Below are 17,095 nucleotides of genomic sequence, written 5' to 3'. Positions count from 1 at the left end.
TTTGTGTACCTGTCTGTTATTTGTGTACCTGTCTGTGCTTTGTGTACCTGTCTGTGCTTTGTGTACCTGTCTGTTATTTGTGTACCTGTCTGTGCTTTGTGTACCTGTCTGTGCTTTGTGTACCTGTCTGTTATTTGTGTACCTGTCTGTGCTTTGTGTACCTGTCTGTGCTTTGTGTACCTGTCTGTGCTTTGTATACCTGTCTGTGCTTTGTGTACCTGTCTGTTGTTTGTGTACCTGTCTGTGCTTTGTGTACCTGTCTGTGCTTTGTGTACCTGTCTGTGCTTTGTGTACCTGTCTGTGCTTTGTGTACCTGTCTGTGCTTTGTGTACCTGTCTGTTGTTTATGTACCTGTCTGTGCTTTGTGTACCTGTCTGTGCTTTGTGTACCAGTCTGTTGTTTATGTACCTGTCTGTTGTTTGTGTGCCTGTCTGTTGTTTGTGTACCTGTCTGTTATTTGTGTACCTGCCTTTTATTTGTGTACCTGTCTGTTATTTGTGTACCTGTCTGTGCTTTGTGTACCTGTCTGTGCTTTGTGTACCTGTCTGTGCTTTGTGTACCTGTCTTTGCTTTGTGTACCTGTCTGTGCTTTGTGTACCTGTCTGTGCTTTGTGTACCTGTCTGTGCTTTGTATACCTGTCTGTGCTTTGTGTACCTGTCTGTGCTTTGTGTACCTGTCTGTGCTTTGTGTACCTGTCTGTGCTTTGTGTACCTGTCTGTGCTTTGTGTACCTGTCTTTGCTTTGTGTACCTGTCTGTGCTTTGTGTACCTGTCTGTGCTTTGTGTACCTGTCTGTTGTTTATGTACCTGTCTGTGCTTTGTGTACCTGTCTGTGCTTTGTGTACCAGTCTGTTGTTTATGTACCTGTCTGTTGTTTGTGTGCCTGTCTGTTGTTTGTGTACCTGTCTGTTATTTGTGTACCTGCCTTTTATTTGTGTACCTGTCTGTTATTTGTGTACCTGTCTTTGCTTTGTGTACCTGTCTGTGCTTTGTGTACCTGTCTGTTGTTTGTGTACCTGTCTGTGCTTTGTATACCTGTCTGTGCTTTGTGTACCTGTCTGTTATTTGTGTACCTGTCTGTGCTTTGTGTACCTGTCTGTGCTTTGTGTACCTGTCTGTTATTTGTGTACCTGTCTGTGCTTTGTGTACCTGTCTGTTATTTGTGTACCTGTCTGTGCTTTGTGTACCTGTCTGTGCTTTGTGTACCTGTCTTTGCTTTGTGTACCTGTCTGTGCTTTGTGTACCTGTCTTTGCTTTGTGTACCTGTCTGTGCTTTGTGTACCTGTCTGTGCTTTGTATACCTGTCTGTGCTTTGTGTACCTGTCTGTTGTTTGTGTACCTGTCTGTTGTTTGTGTACCTGTCTGTGCTTTGTGTACCTGTCTGTGCTTTGTGTACCTGTCTGTGCTTTGTGTACCTGTCTGTGCTTTGTGTACCTGTCTGTTGTTTATGTACCTGTCTGTGCTTTGTGTACCTGTCTGTGCTTTGTGTACCAGTCTGTTGTTTATGTACCTGTCTGTTGTTTGTGTGCCTGTCTGTTGTTTGTGTACCTGTCTGTTATTTGTGTACCTGCCTTTTATTTGTGTACCTGTCTGTTATTTGTGTACCTGTCTTTGCTTTGTGTACCTGTCTGTGCTTTGTGTACCTGTCTGTTGTTTGTGTACCTGTCTGTGCTTTGTATACCTGTCTGTTGTTTGTGTGCCTGTCTGTTATTGTTGTACCTGTCTGTTGTTTGTGTACCTGTCTTTGCATTGTTTGTGTCAAACAAGTTGTGACATTACAGCAGGACATTACAGCAGGAGATCATGACTTACTGTGTTCAAATTGATCCTTGCAGCTCCAGTGGTTTTCTCTGTGGGTGAACGAGGATGATGCTGAACAATTCCAGGAATTGCTTTTTTCTCATTGTTGTGTTAAATCTCCATATACAATAGTGCTATTTTCTTATTGGCTATTGTGTAGCCTCTTCTTTTTTGATTGGCTGATAAGTGTCAGGCTTGACTAGGGACTCCAGGGGAGACGCGCTTGGTTCCTGCCCGGTTCCATAGAGAGAGCGGTGTGGACAGATAGGTTTCAGGCGCTGAGTCATATTAAATATATGATAAATAGTAAGTTTTTCTGCATGAGAAATACAATGTGTGGTGGGAGAGTGGGAGAAAAGACCGAAATGCGTGACTGTCACACTCAATGTGTGACACTTGACAGCCCTGTGTCTGTTATATTTGTACCTGTCTGTTATTTGTGTACCTGTCTGTTATTTGTGTACCTGTCTATTATATTTGTACCTGTCTGTTATTTTGTACCTGTCTGTTATTGTTGTACCTGTCTGTTATATTTGTGCCTGTCTGTTATTTTGTACCTGTCTGTTATATTTTTACCTGTCTGTTTGTTCTTCCTCATGCAGGCTGGTTTTCAGCACATGTTGATGGGGTAGATGCTCCACTGAAATGACAGACCAGGGCAACAATAATCAGAACATCTCTCGAAACCCATTTGCTGCCCTGTTCAGTTCACTTGCTGACGCAAAGCAGTTCGCATCCGGCCAAAATCTACATCAGCTACAAGCTGCACCACCGTGTAAGTTTCTCTGTTACAGCTCTATAACACAGCCATCTGAAGGATTATTGGCACCCTTGCTTTTCTTGGCACCCTTGCTATTCTGATGTACAATTATTTTTTTAAATAAATGTTATTTTTTTAGAATATTTTTTTTATGTTAGAGTTCCTTCAAATGTTCAGAGTGGTATTAAAATGATTATTTAAACCCATTAGGGTTAAAGACATTATTACCAATTCATTTTCTTTATTTGATTGAGGGTGCTAATAATTCTGGATGATTATATATATTGTGTGTGTGTGTGTGTGTGTGTGTGTGTGTGTGTGTGTGTGTGTGTGTGTGTGTTTATATATATATATATATATATATATATATATATATATATATATATATATATATATATATACACGCACATAAATGTTGAAAGAAATACAGTGATGTATGTATGTATATAATATATATATTGTGTATATATATTGTGTGTGTGTGTATAGATAGACAGATAGATAGATAGATAGATAGATAGATAGATAGATAGATAGATAGATAGATAGATAGATAGATAGATAGATAGATGTGCTCAAAAGTTTGCATATCTTGGGAGAATTTGCAAGATGTGTACCAAGGCAAAGTAAAGTTATTTCTTATGGGACTTAAGTTAATATGTAAGGCATAACAAGACGGCACAATCAAATAAAACATAACAAAAAAGAAAATAAGGAAATAATCCCTGTTCAGTTTGCATACCTTTAGTTCTTAATATGGTGTGTTGCCCTCTTTAGCAACAATGATGGCGTGCAGTCTTTTGTAATAATTGTGCATGAGGTCCTTAATTCTCTCAGGTGATATAGCTGCCCAAAATGCCTCCAGTTCCTGTACATCGTTTGGTTGTCTTGCAAAAACTGCACATTTGAGATCTCCCCAAAGTGGCTCAATGATATTGGGGTCAGGAGCCTGTGATGGCCTCCAGAACCTTTACCCTTTTCTGCTGTAGCCATTGGAGGGTCAACCTTGACTTGTGCTTTGGATCACGGTCATGGTGGAACATCCAAGAACATCCCATGTGCAGCTTTACTGCTGTAGAATGCAAATTGTCTGCAAATATTTTCTGATAGCATGCTGCATTCTTCTTGCCATCAGTTTTTACTAACTTCCCTGTGCCACTGGAGCTCACACAGCTCCAAAACATAAGAGATCCACCACCATGCTTTACAGTGGGGATGGTGTAATTTTCACCGTAGGCCTTGTTGACTCCTCTCCAAACACAGTGTTTATAGTTGTGAATATAAAGTTCAATTTTGCTCTCATCACTCCAAATGGCAGAAGCTGTGAGGATTGTCTAGCTGCTGGCCGGTGTACTGAAGAAGGGCCTTTTTGTGGCATGGGTGCAGTAATGGCTTTCTTCTGGCAAATTCACAGTGCAGGTCACTCGTTTTCAAGTACCTCCTTATTCGGCTCCTTGAAACACCACCACTTTTTCCAGAGCAGAATGGATTTCTCTCAAAGTCCCGAACAATTCTTCTGGCATTAGTAGGTGAAATCTTTCTTGGTCTACCTGACTGTGGCTTAGTATCAACAGAACCTCTTATTTCCCACCTCTTTATCAGTGTTTGAGCAGTACTGACTGGCATTTTCAAGTGATGAGAGATCTCTTTTTCTATCCTTTTCCTGTTTTATAAAGTTCAACTACCTTATTACACAGGTCCATTGGCAGTTCTTTTGTCTTCCCCATGGTGCACTATCTGGCCAAGACAGTGCATTACCTCATGAGCTGATAAATTCACTGACTATTTATGCACAGACAGTAATTACAATGAGTCACAGCTGTGAAGATTTCCCTTTAATAGCCATTTAAACCTGTGTGTCAACCTGTGTGTTTATAATGAGGACAAACATTCAAGGATATGTAAACTTTTGATCAGGGTTCTTTAAGTAATTTCAGTTATTAGGTTTTAAAAAGGCTGACAGCACGTATGGCTTGTTGCTTTGATTGATTATGGTTTGAACCTGCTTTGATTGATTATGGTTGTGCTATAATCTAACAATTATAAAGACAACTATGTGATAAATAATGACTTCATGTGAAAAAAATACTTTGCATTATCAATCATATTTACCTGTGCTGATCCTTACAGCGGAAGAGTCTGGAGAGAGCCAGTCTGAGTCTGAAAACTCAGTGTCAGACAGTAACGGGGACAACGATGACTCAGTGGCCGAGATCAGCCGCTCTTTCCGGTCACGACAGGAACTCTGTGAACAGCTCAATATCAATCACATGATCCAGAGAATCTTCCTTATCACATTGGACAACAGTGAGTGCTATAATGGTTTGTCCATGACCTCATTGTCCTCATTGATCTCAGTTCCACTTGGTGCCTTTTTGTGTTTTAAGGCATTTGCTGACACTTGAGACATGAGTCATAGTCTGTAAGCCAAATGACTTCATTTCTTTTAACTCCTTTGATGAGGTCACTTAAAATGTTTCCGAGTAATGCTCCTTTCTAAACCCTAGACGTCACTACATTCTGTTATTCATCTCAGTCCTGTCCTTGACTTTCCCAGCTTAACTTTTGTCCCAATTTTGAGTTCCAGTCTCACTCATAGCCAAGTCAATTTCAGTTTTTTTTCACCCCACCACAAATCAACTGATACTTATGTTCATGGGCTTCAGGTGACCCTAGTCTTAGAAGTGATAATGGCATCCCCCTGCGCTGTGTTTACCTTGGAGAGATGGCAGCTGATCTCGATGGCCAGGACTGGCTTGACATGGACACGATAGAGCAGGTGATGAGCAGAACATAAACAGTCTGAAAGAAAATTGAGCTTTTCAAACATTATTGCTGGTGTTTTTGGACAAGAGACTAATGTGTCCATGTCACCACTCAGGCCATTTTCAGCAGGCTTCTTTTACCGGAACCAGGTAACCACCTAATCTACATGACTTCATGCAGTGTTGCAAACCTGTCAGCAGATCGTGATGCTGGGGAGAAACTAGCCATACCATACCTGTATGCCTGCTACCAGAGAGCTAAGGAAGAGGTATGTGACATTGATTGGATATAGATTCAGATCAATGTAAATGCCTATTATAGGTAGGGATTTTTGAAAAATGCTTCAGAAAACTGAGTCGGATACTAAACAAAAATCAAAACAAAAATCAAAACACACGTTTAGCCAATGAGCAGAAAGGGGCGGGGCTTGTCAATATACCATGGAGAGAGTGTTCAGTGTGCGCATGTGTGACATTAGCAGAAAGCGGTTTTAACATTGACATGGAGGGTAAAAACAAAGCAATAAAGCGAAGAAAAGCTAACGATAAGGTAAGAAGTAGGACCGTGTTAATATAGGATCAGCTTTCCAGCGCTGGAGAGAACTGAAGGAGTGGGAAGTTGGCCGCATATTCACAGATTGGAGTTTCCCGAGTCAATAACTCCTGAGCTAAACACTGTTACTACACAAATAACACCTATTTTCTATTGTAGTAATGTAGAGAGGCAGCTACAACCGCGTTTTGTGTAGTAACAGCGTTTAGCTCAGGAGTTATTGACTCAGGAAACTCCAATCTGTGACTGTGCGGCCAACTTTACTTAAGACACCGAGGCGCTTTTTTCCTTCTCGATAGGTGAGTAACGTTCGTTTTACTTTGTTTCACAGAACTAATATATGCCGTCCTTTGCATGATTATGCTTGTGTGTCATTTTTGCTTGTTTGTTTATCTGCAATCATATTGTTCTTCCCTTCAGTTATGATAAAGACACATTTCTTTACATTAGTCACCTGGGTTACGTATGTGTGTGGGGGTGGAGCTATCAATACAGGGGTGGGACCCATTTGGGTTAGGGGCGTGTTTGTTTTGGTGATTTCAAATATCGACATTGGCTTTCAAAAAACGGGGATCCCACCTTTAAAATTTACTTTAAAATCAAAATTTTAAATCAGGTTTATTGCCAGGTAATGTAGGGTCTACATGTACAAGAATTTGTCTTAGTGTGTTGGTGCATAGTAATAATAGAGAAGAAGCATAAATATAAGAAACAGGTTATAAAAAAAATGTCATCTCTATATCTCTATATGTCTTTGAGGTCCCCATTCTGTTCCTACCAGTTTTCTTTGACTAACTTTCAGTGTTTGTTTTATTTCTTTCATCACATTTTAAGCCATATCTGATGTGGCTGTGTTCTTACATTATCTATAATGTAAATTGTAAGCTTTGTATTTGAGATAAATGACTCTTAAGCTAGCAGCTAAACCACTAGAGCAGGTTCTTTTAAACTGATGTCACAAATTTGGAAGCACACAATTGTATACAATGTTCTTGTCAACTTCTCTCACTGGAACTAAAAGTACAAACATGTATCAGCATGTTTCCCTGTAAACAAATCAAGGTCTATGACAAGAAGGTTTGTTGAGGTTGTGTTAATGTAGAGCATCACTGCAAAACAAAACTACTTTTAATTCATATATAACCAGAAAGTAATCACTAAGGTTTCTAAACATTTTATGTTTCTAAAATGTTTATATTCTGACATGTCTGTGTTTAAATATGTGTTTAGCAATTCTGGTGTTGATTTGTTGTATTGCTTGAGCTTTTTTAGCGACAAAAAGCGTAGTCATGCCATAGAATTAACTAGAGCTTGCACTGATATGATCTGTCATTTCAAGGGTTTATTTTTACAACAGGTCACTAAAGTACCAGAGAAGCTGCTGTCCTATGCTGTGCGCTGTAAAAACCTGACAGTGTCCAATGCTTGCACAGTGCTACTTACTCCTGAGATCTACACCAGCCAGAATGTGTATGAACAACTACTGGATCTGCTTTTGGAGGCAGTTAACAGAGCCCGTAAGCCCGTGTATACTGTATGTGTGTGTGTGTCTGTGCATGTGTGTATACAAAGTCTGCAAAAAAAGTGTGTGTGTATACCAAATATCTGCAAAAAATATATATATATATGTATATATTGTGTGCTTGTGTGTGTACAAAATGTCCGCAAAAAATATATACTGTTGTATTTATGTGTGTGTGTGTGTGTGTGTGTGTGTGTGTGTGTGTGTGTGTGTGTGTGTGTGTGTGTGTGTGAATATATAAAATATATTTTATTTTTTGTTTTTGTTTCAATGTTTGCAGAGATGGAGGAGGTAGTGGAATTTTTCGAGGAAGTTATTGCTGGCCTTTTGACTGACCAAGAAGTGCGCACTTTTATGGAGGTTATGGTGCCAGTATTTGAAATTTTCCAAAGTCGTGTGAAAGACTTAGACCTCTGCCATCTGCTGCTTTACTCCTACTTGGACATTCTAGTTTACTTTAGTCGGCAAAAAGACATAGCAAAGGTTTGAGCTTGGTTTTATTTAGTGCCAGTACTAATAGAGAAACACAGAGGACCTACTGTACAGTATAAAGCATATTCTAATTTAACCTCTTTGTAGGTTTTGGTGGAACACATTCATCCCAAAGATCCTACTAATGGACTTCAGTATCAGAAGACTCTTCTGGGCACTATTTTAAATATATCTTGTCTGCTGAAAACCCCAGGGGTGGTGGAAAACCATGGTTTTTTCCTCAACCCCTCCCGCTCCAGCCCGCAGGAAATGAAGATTCAGGAATCTAATATCCACCAGGTGGCAAACTGTTGCTTGTCTTTAAGCTCTTGTGAGAGTGTTTGAGTATGGAAATCAGGACCATTTAATACCCGTGTTTTCTCTGTTTCCTATATTAGTTTATGGGCCAGTTTTCTGATAAGTTGCAGCAGATCCTGAAGAATCTGCTGCAGCAGTCGGCAGAGACTCGTCACCTTCTGCTCTCATGGCTGGGCAACTGCCTGCAGGCCAACATGGGCCGTGCCAAAATCTGGGCCAACCAGATGCCTGAGATCTTCTTCCAGATGTATGCTTCGGATGCGTTCTTCCTAAATCTAGGCGCTGCACTTCTCAAACTCTGCCAGCCCTTCTGTCGCCCTAACTCTTCAAAGCTCCTAACATTTAATCCCACATACTGTGCTCTTACAGACTTGAGTGAGGAAGAGAGGCGCAATAGGAACGTTCATGCTAGAGGTACGATACCTGCCTTCCTTTTCTGAGTCACTCATTCATTTCTTATCAAATTTTAAAGGTTAAATAGGTCAAATAGCGTGCTTCCTTCTCCAGGGCTTGACAAAGAGACATGTCTGATTCCTGTTCCACCTCAGCAAACAGTCGAATTTCCCCAAACATACAGCCTTCTCACAGAAAACCTGGTCCTCACTCAGCTCACCCTGCACCTGGGCTTCCACAGGTCATTTCTGCTTTGTTACCTACAATCTCTCAAACAAATGTTATTTATGTCCATAAGGACACATTCAAAATTTCCAAGTATAAAGCTTGCATCTTTTCAGCGTGAAGTTACACACATGCTTGAGCTGATTTTCTGGATGATCCTTTATGTTAAGTGTCAAATATTGTCAAATGTAACACAAAAGCTGAACGCAATTTAAAAGTAAAATAAAAAAAAAAGACCAATAAGACAATAGACTATAATTAAGAAATATGTTAAGTACTGAAATAAACATAATATATGAGTCTACTATATTCCCATTATATTATATTGCTCTTGGTTTATATTAGATTAGATTTGTTTTGGTTGGAATTAAGTAATAACACACAAGAGAGTATGAGGTTACACTGAATATATTCACTATACCTACAGAATTGTGAGTGCAATATTGCCTTTATATAATAGTTCTATAAACAATAAATTACAATTAAGTGAATCTTTGGACACCAAAAATCCATTTGTTCTGTTTATTTTTGCTCTGTTTGAGAAATAGATCCAGAAGATGCTACACTCACTTTATTAGCATGCCAACTCTTTGGCTAGCTCGTAATCATTGCTACGTACATTCCTGTTAAAGGGGTGTCTGGTGAACTTAGTATCCATAATTGGGTGTTAATATTTTACATAAAAATAAAAAATAAATACACATCATCATTTTTGGAAAGCTGCTCAACCAATCAATTTATCTAACTGTTATATGACATGGATTACACCATTATTTGTCAATGTAATAAGCTAGGCTAGGCTAATGTACCTGCTACACCTTATAGTGCAATTTAATTCAATTCATAATTCAATTTCATACATTAACTGGTCTGCACCATAACTATCATTTCTGATTAATATCCTGTCTCTTCCAGTGTGCACAAAGCTTAAGCCTGTATATCAATGTGTACAATTTCAGGTGCTTCTCACTACCAGTGTGTAACAGTACTGTATTATAAATGAAGCCCATAGTCTGTTATTGCAATGCATTGTAGAGATCCAAGACAAATACTAATGTAAATTTCTCTGTACAGACTGCATGATCAGATGGTGAAAATGAACCAGTCGCTGCATCGGCTGCAGGGTACTTGGCGGGAGGCGCAGCTCAACGGAGGTCCGATGGCAGAGCAGCTAAGGGAGCAATTCGAGCGTCTCATGACTGTTTACCTGTCCACCAAGGCTGCTGCCACTCAGCCTTCCATGCTTCAGAACTGCCTCAATCTGCAGGCCTCCTGTGCCTCTCTGCTTGTACAACTCAGTCTGGGAAACAAGGGCCCTGAACACATTCCCCTGTCCTTCCCTCTGCCTCCACTACAGAACAGCCTGATCTGCTATGTGCCAGGTGATACAGTCCTCTATGTGTTCACAAATCTCTATTAGAGATGATTAGATTGCTGAAATGCAAACTAATCATATTAATCATTCACCAAAGTATATTGGGCACATGTGTTTTTGCAGAGTTTTTTGCAGAGAACATGGGCGATCTCTTCATATTCCTTCGGCGCTTTGCAGACGACGTGCTGGAGTCCTCTGAAGAAAACTTGGAGCACGTCCTCAATTTCATCACTGTTTACATGGGAAATGTAGAGAGGTGAAGTAACCATTTTCTTTTACATTCTGCATTCTCAATCGTTATGCACTTTTTATATGAATTTTTTTATGTAACTACTTACTTGATTACAGAATGAAAAATCCTCATTTGAGGGCAAAACTAGCAGAGGTTCTGGAGGCAGTGATGCCTCACATGGATTCTGTGTTACCCGGTGCTCCCCAGATCATTATGTTCCGGCGACAGAGGGCATTCTCCTCTTACTGCCATGCGCCTCGTCTAGCCGAGGCTCTCATTACTGTGTTTGTAGACATTGAGTTTACTGGTGAGCTTCAAAGAATCTCCTATTTTTCATGTTGGTTTACATGTTCCCTGTCATTTGTAATTGATTATGTGTTCTTTACATATAAATCTATATCTTCAGGTGATCCACACCAGTTTGAACAAAAGTTTAATTACAGAAGGCCCATGTACCCCATTCTTAAGTACATGTGGGGAGAGAAGAGCTATAGAGAGAGTGTTAAGGTGAACGCATAAGGGGTAGCAAAATTCAGTACTTTTTTAATCTCAAGTTAAAAAAAATGAAACTCACACTTTGTCATTGTTGTTTGTTGTGGTTTTTTGTAGCAATTGGCAAATTTTGCATCTGAAAATCTAGAGGCCATGAATCCGCCACTCTTTTTGAGGTTTCTTAATCTGCTTATGAATGATGCCATTTTCTTACTAGATGAAGCCATACAGGTATGTTGTGCTTGTAATGATATATTATTTATAGTACTGCTTATATGTAGTGCTGCTCAGGTGTCAATATATTGATATGAATATAAACTATTCTTGAATGATTTAAGATTCATTTGAACCATGCCCTCAAAGTAGTCCTCTCCGTTGTTTATCACTTTAGTACCTGAGTAAAATCAAGCTCATCCAGATTGAGAGGGACCGTGGTGATTGGGAAAGTCTGGCCCCTGATGCCCGACGAGAGAAGGAGTCCAGCCTGCAAATGTTCGGACAGCTGGCTCGTTTCCACAATATCATGTCAAATGAGACAATTGGCACTCTGGCTTTTCTGACATCTGGTAAGATATATGGTAGTATTTTTGTGTCTTTAAAGTGAAATGTTATGATTTCATATACCTGAAACATAATCTTATTTCTTTTTATATTACTCAGAAATCAAAGGCATCTTTGTTCATCCTTTCCTTGCTGAAAGAATCATCTCCATGCTCAATTACTTTTTGCAACACTTGGTGGGGCCCAAGATGGGTGCTCTTAAAGTGAAAGACTTCAGCGAATTCGACTTCAAGCCTCAGCAGCTAGTGTCGGATATCTGTACTATTTACCTAAACCTAGGGTAGAGTTTTTTATTCATGTTTAACATGTGCATATTTCCAGCAACATCATCATGGGTGTCAACTAAACTAAAGGTTTCTTTGGCGCAGAGACGAGGAAAACTTCTGTGCCACAGTCCCAAAGGATGGGAGGTCATATTCCCCCACCCTTTTCTGTCAAACCGTTCGAGTCCTGAAGAAGATCAACAAACCTGGGGATATTATAGTGGCTTTCAGCCTCTTGGCAGATAAAATAAAGGTTTGATACATTTACATTTACAGCATTTGGCAGACGCCCTTATCCAGAGCGACGTACATAAGTGCTTAAATCTCTAGCATTGAATACATTAATGCTGGCTCACAAGGTTTCATACTTAAGATACCATGAGTTTAAAACATTTGTTCAAAGTTACAATGAAAAAGTGTTAAAAGTTGTGTGTTTTTTTTTTTGTTTTGTTTTGTTTTTTTTTAGTTTTTTTTATTAAATGCAAAATATAAGGAAAGAATGGTAGTGTTTCCAGAATAAGTAGGTCTTCAACTGCCGCTTGAAAATAGCCAGTGACTCGGCTGTCCGGACCTCTAGGGGAAGTTCATTCCACTACCTTGGTGCCACAACAGAGAAGAGTCTTGTAGTATACTTGCCTCTTACCCTGAGAGATGGTGGAACCAGTCGGGCAGTGCTGGTAGATTGGAGGGTGCGGGGTGCAGTGTGAGGAGTGATGAGGGCTTTTAGGTAAGAGGGAGCTGGTCCATTTTTGGCTTTGTAGGCCAGCATGAGTGTTTTGAATCTGATGCGTGCAGCTACCAGAAGCCAGTGGGGTGGTATTTGAGAACTTTGGCAGGTTGAAAACAAGCCGGGAAGCTGCATTTTGGATTGTTTGCAGAGGATGGATTGCACTCATAGGCAGACCTGCTAGCAGTGCATTGCAGTAATCCAGTCTAGAAATGACAAGAGACTGAACAAGTACCTGAGCAGCCTGTGTGGACAAAAATGGCCGAATCCTTCTAATGTTGTAGAGAAGAAAACAACATGAGCGAGTCACATTAGCAACATGAGAGGAAAAGGACAGTTGATTGTCCATGGTTAGCCCAAGGTTGTGAGCTGTGGCTGAAGGGGAGATGAGATTGTTGTGCAGGGATATAGCAAGATCATGACCTGGGGATGAAGCACCTGGGATGAACAGCAGTTCAGTTTTGCTAGGATTGAGCTTTAACTGATGAGCAGTCATCCATGATGAAATTTCTGCCAGACATGCTGAGATCTGATCAGAAGCTGTGGTATCTGAGGTTGGGAAAGAGAAGATAAGTTGAGTATCTTCAGCATAGCAGTGGAAAGATAACCCATGTGAGGAAATAACTTCACCAAAAGAGTATACAGGGAGAAAAGAATAGGACTGAGCCCTGTGGGACGAGAGTGGAGAGTCTGCGTGGAGCAGATGTCACTCCCCTCCATGTTACCTGATATGAGCGTCCTTCCAGAAAGGAATGAACCATTCCCAATCTGATCCGCAAATCCCAAGACTTCTGAGAGTGGATAAGAGAGTCCTGTGGTTGACCGTATCAAACGCTGCTGAAAGGTCAAGGAGGATAAGGACGGATGACAGTTTGGCTGATCCAACAGCATGTAGTTTCTCAGAGACATCCAAAAGGGCTGTCTCTGTGGAATGAGTTGCTTTAAAGCCAGACTGGTTGGGATCTTGGAGGTTGTTCTGTGAGATATAGACAGACAGTTGATTATAGACAAGGCGTTCAAGAATTTTTGAAAGAAATGAAAGAAGTGATACCGGTTTGTAGTTACTGATGTCTGATGGATCCAGAGCAGGTTTCTTTAAGATGGGAATAACCCTTGCTCTCTTGAAAGTTGTTGGTACCTGACCAGATGCTATGGATCTATTGATGATAGTGGTGATGAAGGGCAGAAGGTCTTGTTAGATGGTCTGGAGCATAGTGGAAGGTAGTGGATCCAATGGGCAGGTGGTAGGGTTGCAGGACTGCATGAGTTGTAAAATCTCTTCTGCTGCTACAGTTGAGAAATGTGACAACGAAGGTGTAGGGGAATCCATACTCTGAAATGTAAGTGCAGTCAGGGCTGAAGTGAAGGTCTGGAAGATTTCTTCAATCTTCTTCTGGTAGAAAGAAGCAAAGTCTTCTGCAGTAAGGGAGGATGAAGGAGGAGGAGCCGAAGGGTTGAGCAGAGAAGAGATGATGTTGTGGAATTTCTGAGGGTCATGTGAGGAAGCTTCAAGCTTTTCCTTGTAGAAGGAAGTCTTGGCAGAAGTCACATCTGATGAGAACTTGGCAAGGAGTGTTCGGTAAGAATCAAGATCTGCATCAAGTTGTGATTTTTTTCCACTTTCTCTCGGATGATGTTAGCTCTCTTAGCTCTCACATCTGAAAGCCAAGGAACAGAACAATAAGTTTTCTTGGGTTTAGTGGACATAGGGCAGAGAAAGTCCATAGTTGAGGAAAGAGATGAAAGGAAAGTATCTGTGGCTGAGTCCAAGGGTAGTGAGGAAAAAGACTCAGGATCAGGAAGGGAAGAAGCGTGCCAGACGCTACAGAAGAAGGGGAGACAGAGTGAAGGTTGTGGCGTGTAAGAGCAAGGGGGTGAGAGGTAGTTTTAGGTAGGGTAGGGAGCGTGATGGTGAAGGATACCAGGTGATGATCGGAGACGTGTAGTGGGGTAGCAGTCACGTCTATAGCTGGAGAAGGACGGGTGAATCCAGGTCCAGGACATTGCCTCCTTTGTATGTGGGGATGTTGCTGTTGGGTGTCAGGGCGAAGGAGTCGAGAAGAGTCAGGAGGGAAGAAGATCGAAGCTTGTCAGAGAGGAGGTTGAAGTCACCAAGCACCCTCAGAGTAGAGCTATTGGAAGGGAAAACACTAAGTAGTGTGTCCATTTCTTCCAGGAAGTCACCTAGGGGACCAGGAGGGCGGTAAACAACAATGATAACAAGGTTGATTGGAGAGGTAACTGAAATGGCATGGAATTCAAAAGAGGAGATGGTTAAATGAGACAAGAGGAGAGGTGTAAAGCACCATTTCTTTGACAACAATAAACCTGTACCACCACCCCTGCCTGTTTCTCATGGTGAGTGAGAGAAAGCATAGGCAGAGGATAAAGCAGCTGGTGTAGCAGTGTTCTGTGGGGATATCCAGGTTTCTGTTAGCGCAAGAAAATCAAAGGAGTAATGGGAAGTTAAAGCAGAGATGAAATTTCTTTACAGCAGACTGGCAATTCCAGAGCCCACCTACCACCACTGTTTGAGACTTACACAACAGAGGAGGGTAGATGAGGTTACTGGGATTGTGACCTCTGCTCTGTAGATGAAAGTGTTTGCGACAGTAGGAAGTGAGTACAGAGACAGGTTTGAGGCACATATTTGCAGTCAACCAAAAGTGAGAATTAAGGTATGGTGTAATATCAAAACAGTACTAGACACTTATGTTACAATGTGAGAGCGAGATACTTACAAACCACTACAGACGCTAGCGTCTGTAGCAGAGAACCTTCGATTTAAAAGGGTAAGCCCTGCCCACAATTCACACCTTAAGGAAGACTGAAACTACTCCTGATTAATCAGCTGAGAGAACAACAAAGACCAACACTATAAAAATCAACAATGGTATAGAATAACAAAATTCAAATCACACTACTCTATAACAAAGAGAGTTAAAGCACATTTTTATGATACATAATTTATTGGTCACCCAGCTGTTATTATAATTGTTTTCCTTAATATTGAAATGCTTAAAGGGGTATTTGGGGAAGTAACATTTAATGGGGGCTCGTCCGGGATGCAAAATTATATTATATTGATAATATTTCTTTGGGTAAACAAATGCTTAAACAGGATATTAAAGAGACGATTGCACAACGATTGATTGAGCTAAAATTTTTGCCTGTGGAGGGGGAGACTGATGGGGTTTCGGATTTGGTTGACGTGGGTGGCAGGCAATTCAGTGCCGAGGAGGAAGCCAACGAATGGGGTGTGCACGAGGTGGTGGCGGAGGCCGAGGCCAAGCCCGGTTTGTCACCCTTTGATCTGTTCTCTCCTGTGTCTATTGGGTTAGGGGTAGATGCGCGACTGAAAGTCCGCTTGGCCCGTTTACACTTAGAGGCACAAGATAAAGCCCAGGCATGCCAGGACGAACTTAAGTTATGTCTGGAGATACACAAGCTTGAAATTGAGGCAGAAAAACAGGCGAAGCTGCAACAGCTTAAGCTGGAGCCAATGAAGATTACCGCTGCGCAGCCGAACTCTGTACATGGCTCCAATGTTACCCCGCCGTTTACTCCATCCGCAGCCGCTTTTGATGTCAGCAAACAGATTGCTTCAGTACCACAATTTAGAGAATCGGAGTTAGATACTTATTTTAGCTCTTTTGAGCACATTGTTTTGTGTCTTTGTTGGCCCAAAGAAGTTTGGTCACTACTGTTACAGTATAAATTAATTGGTAAAGCTCAGGAGGTTCTACCCTGTCTTTCAGGAGAGTTTAAATTATGAATCAGAGTCGGCTATTCTCCGAGTTTATGAGTTGGTTCCAGAAGCCTACATGCAGCGTTTTCGGAATGATAAGAGTTCTGCTCAAACTTTTGTCGAATTTGCAAAAATAAACGATCAAAACACAGGCACAGCCACACAGACGTAACACCTTTGTGTTTTAAAGTCTTTGGCAGATCGACATCAGCAGGAAGAGGAGACTTATTCAGATGCTCCAGATGAATTTTTAGATCCCATCATGTCAACCCTGATGCTTGATCCTGTGCTACTTCCTTCTTCCAATGTCACAGTTGACCGTTCAACAATAGCCCGACACTTGCTTAGGTGTGTAACAACATTCTGTTTACAAGCCACACAATCATTTACGTACAATGTAACTTTCGATGTTCGCTTCTCAGTCTGATGTCTATCTTGAGCTCATCTTTTTTCCCCGTAGTGATCAGACAGACCCTTTCAACCGCAGTCCTCTCACCATGGACCAGATCAGACCCAATGAGGAGCTCAAGCAACAGATCATGCAGTGGTTAGCTGAACACAAGCAGAGGGATGTGCAGATGGGACCCAGTGGCTAACATGCGCACACACACAGACACACACACAGATACACAAACAACCGCCAATCTCCTGTCCATCATGTCTAAGCCATATAACATAAAACAACACATTAAATCATTCATTCATCACAAGAGCAACACACATATCTACTGGCATGGTGTAATAATCTCTGTTAATGTCAAACATTTTCAAATAACATACATCTGTCTAAAGTTTGTCTACTTTACATCTGCTCAGAATGAATGTCAGTAGTAATATTAATGTCTAACTGCAGCAAGCTTTTATACTGCTATAATAAATGGTTCATAATA

The 17,095-nt window shown here is 41.0% G+C and overlaps 1 protein-coding gene across 2 annotated transcripts in view; it reads left to right on the top strand.

Annotated features, from left to right (window-relative positions):
* Positions 1–17,095, top strand: part of ube4a (ubiquitination factor E4A (UFD2 homolog, yeast)) — a 17,963-nt gene extending 868 nt beyond the window's left edge. Inside the window, exons 1-20 of one of the 2 annotated variants that reach the window (XM_027174054.2) lie at positions 1,943–2,075; positions 2,403–2,575; positions 4,691–4,867; positions 5,227–5,339; positions 5,442–5,594; positions 7,236–7,395; positions 7,681–7,883; positions 7,980–8,171; positions 8,270–8,603; positions 8,697–8,823; positions 9,882–10,189; positions 10,306–10,438; positions 10,531–10,721; positions 10,821–10,921; positions 11,024–11,137; positions 11,298–11,472; positions 11,567–11,747; positions 11,836–11,983; positions 16,396–16,553; positions 16,666–17,095. In XM_027174054.2, coding sequence (XP_027029855.1) covers positions 2,446–2,575; positions 4,691–4,867; positions 5,227–5,339; positions 5,442–5,594; positions 7,236–7,395; positions 7,681–7,883; positions 7,980–8,171; positions 8,270–8,603; positions 8,697–8,823; positions 9,882–10,189; positions 10,306–10,438; positions 10,531–10,721; positions 10,821–10,921; positions 11,024–11,137; positions 11,298–11,472; positions 11,567–11,747; positions 11,836–11,983; positions 16,396–16,553; positions 16,666–16,801 — 3,234 coding nt within the window. In that variant the 5' untranslated portion in view covers positions 1,943–2,075; positions 2,403–2,445 and the 3' untranslated portion in view covers positions 16,802–17,095. Of the gene's footprint in view, positions 1–1,942; positions 2,076–2,402; positions 2,576–4,690; positions 4,868–5,226; positions 5,340–5,441; positions 5,595–7,235; positions 7,396–7,680; positions 7,884–7,979; positions 8,172–8,269; positions 8,604–8,696; positions 8,824–9,881; positions 10,190–10,305; positions 10,439–10,530; positions 10,722–10,820; positions 10,922–11,023; positions 11,138–11,297; positions 11,473–11,566; positions 11,748–11,835; positions 11,984–16,395; positions 16,554–16,665 lie in introns of those variants that run through there. The other variant, XM_027174052.2, reaches the window with a different exon arrangement.

This window comes from Tachysurus fulvidraco, chromosome 11 (assembly GCF_022655615.1).
Source record: "Tachysurus fulvidraco isolate hzauxx_2018 chromosome 11, HZAU_PFXX_2.0, whole genome shotgun sequence".
In the NCBI taxonomy this organism is placed as follows: domain Eukaryota; kingdom Metazoa; phylum Chordata; class Actinopteri; order Siluriformes; family Bagridae; genus Tachysurus; species Tachysurus fulvidraco.
This window is presented reverse-complemented; position numbering and strand designations above follow the sequence as displayed.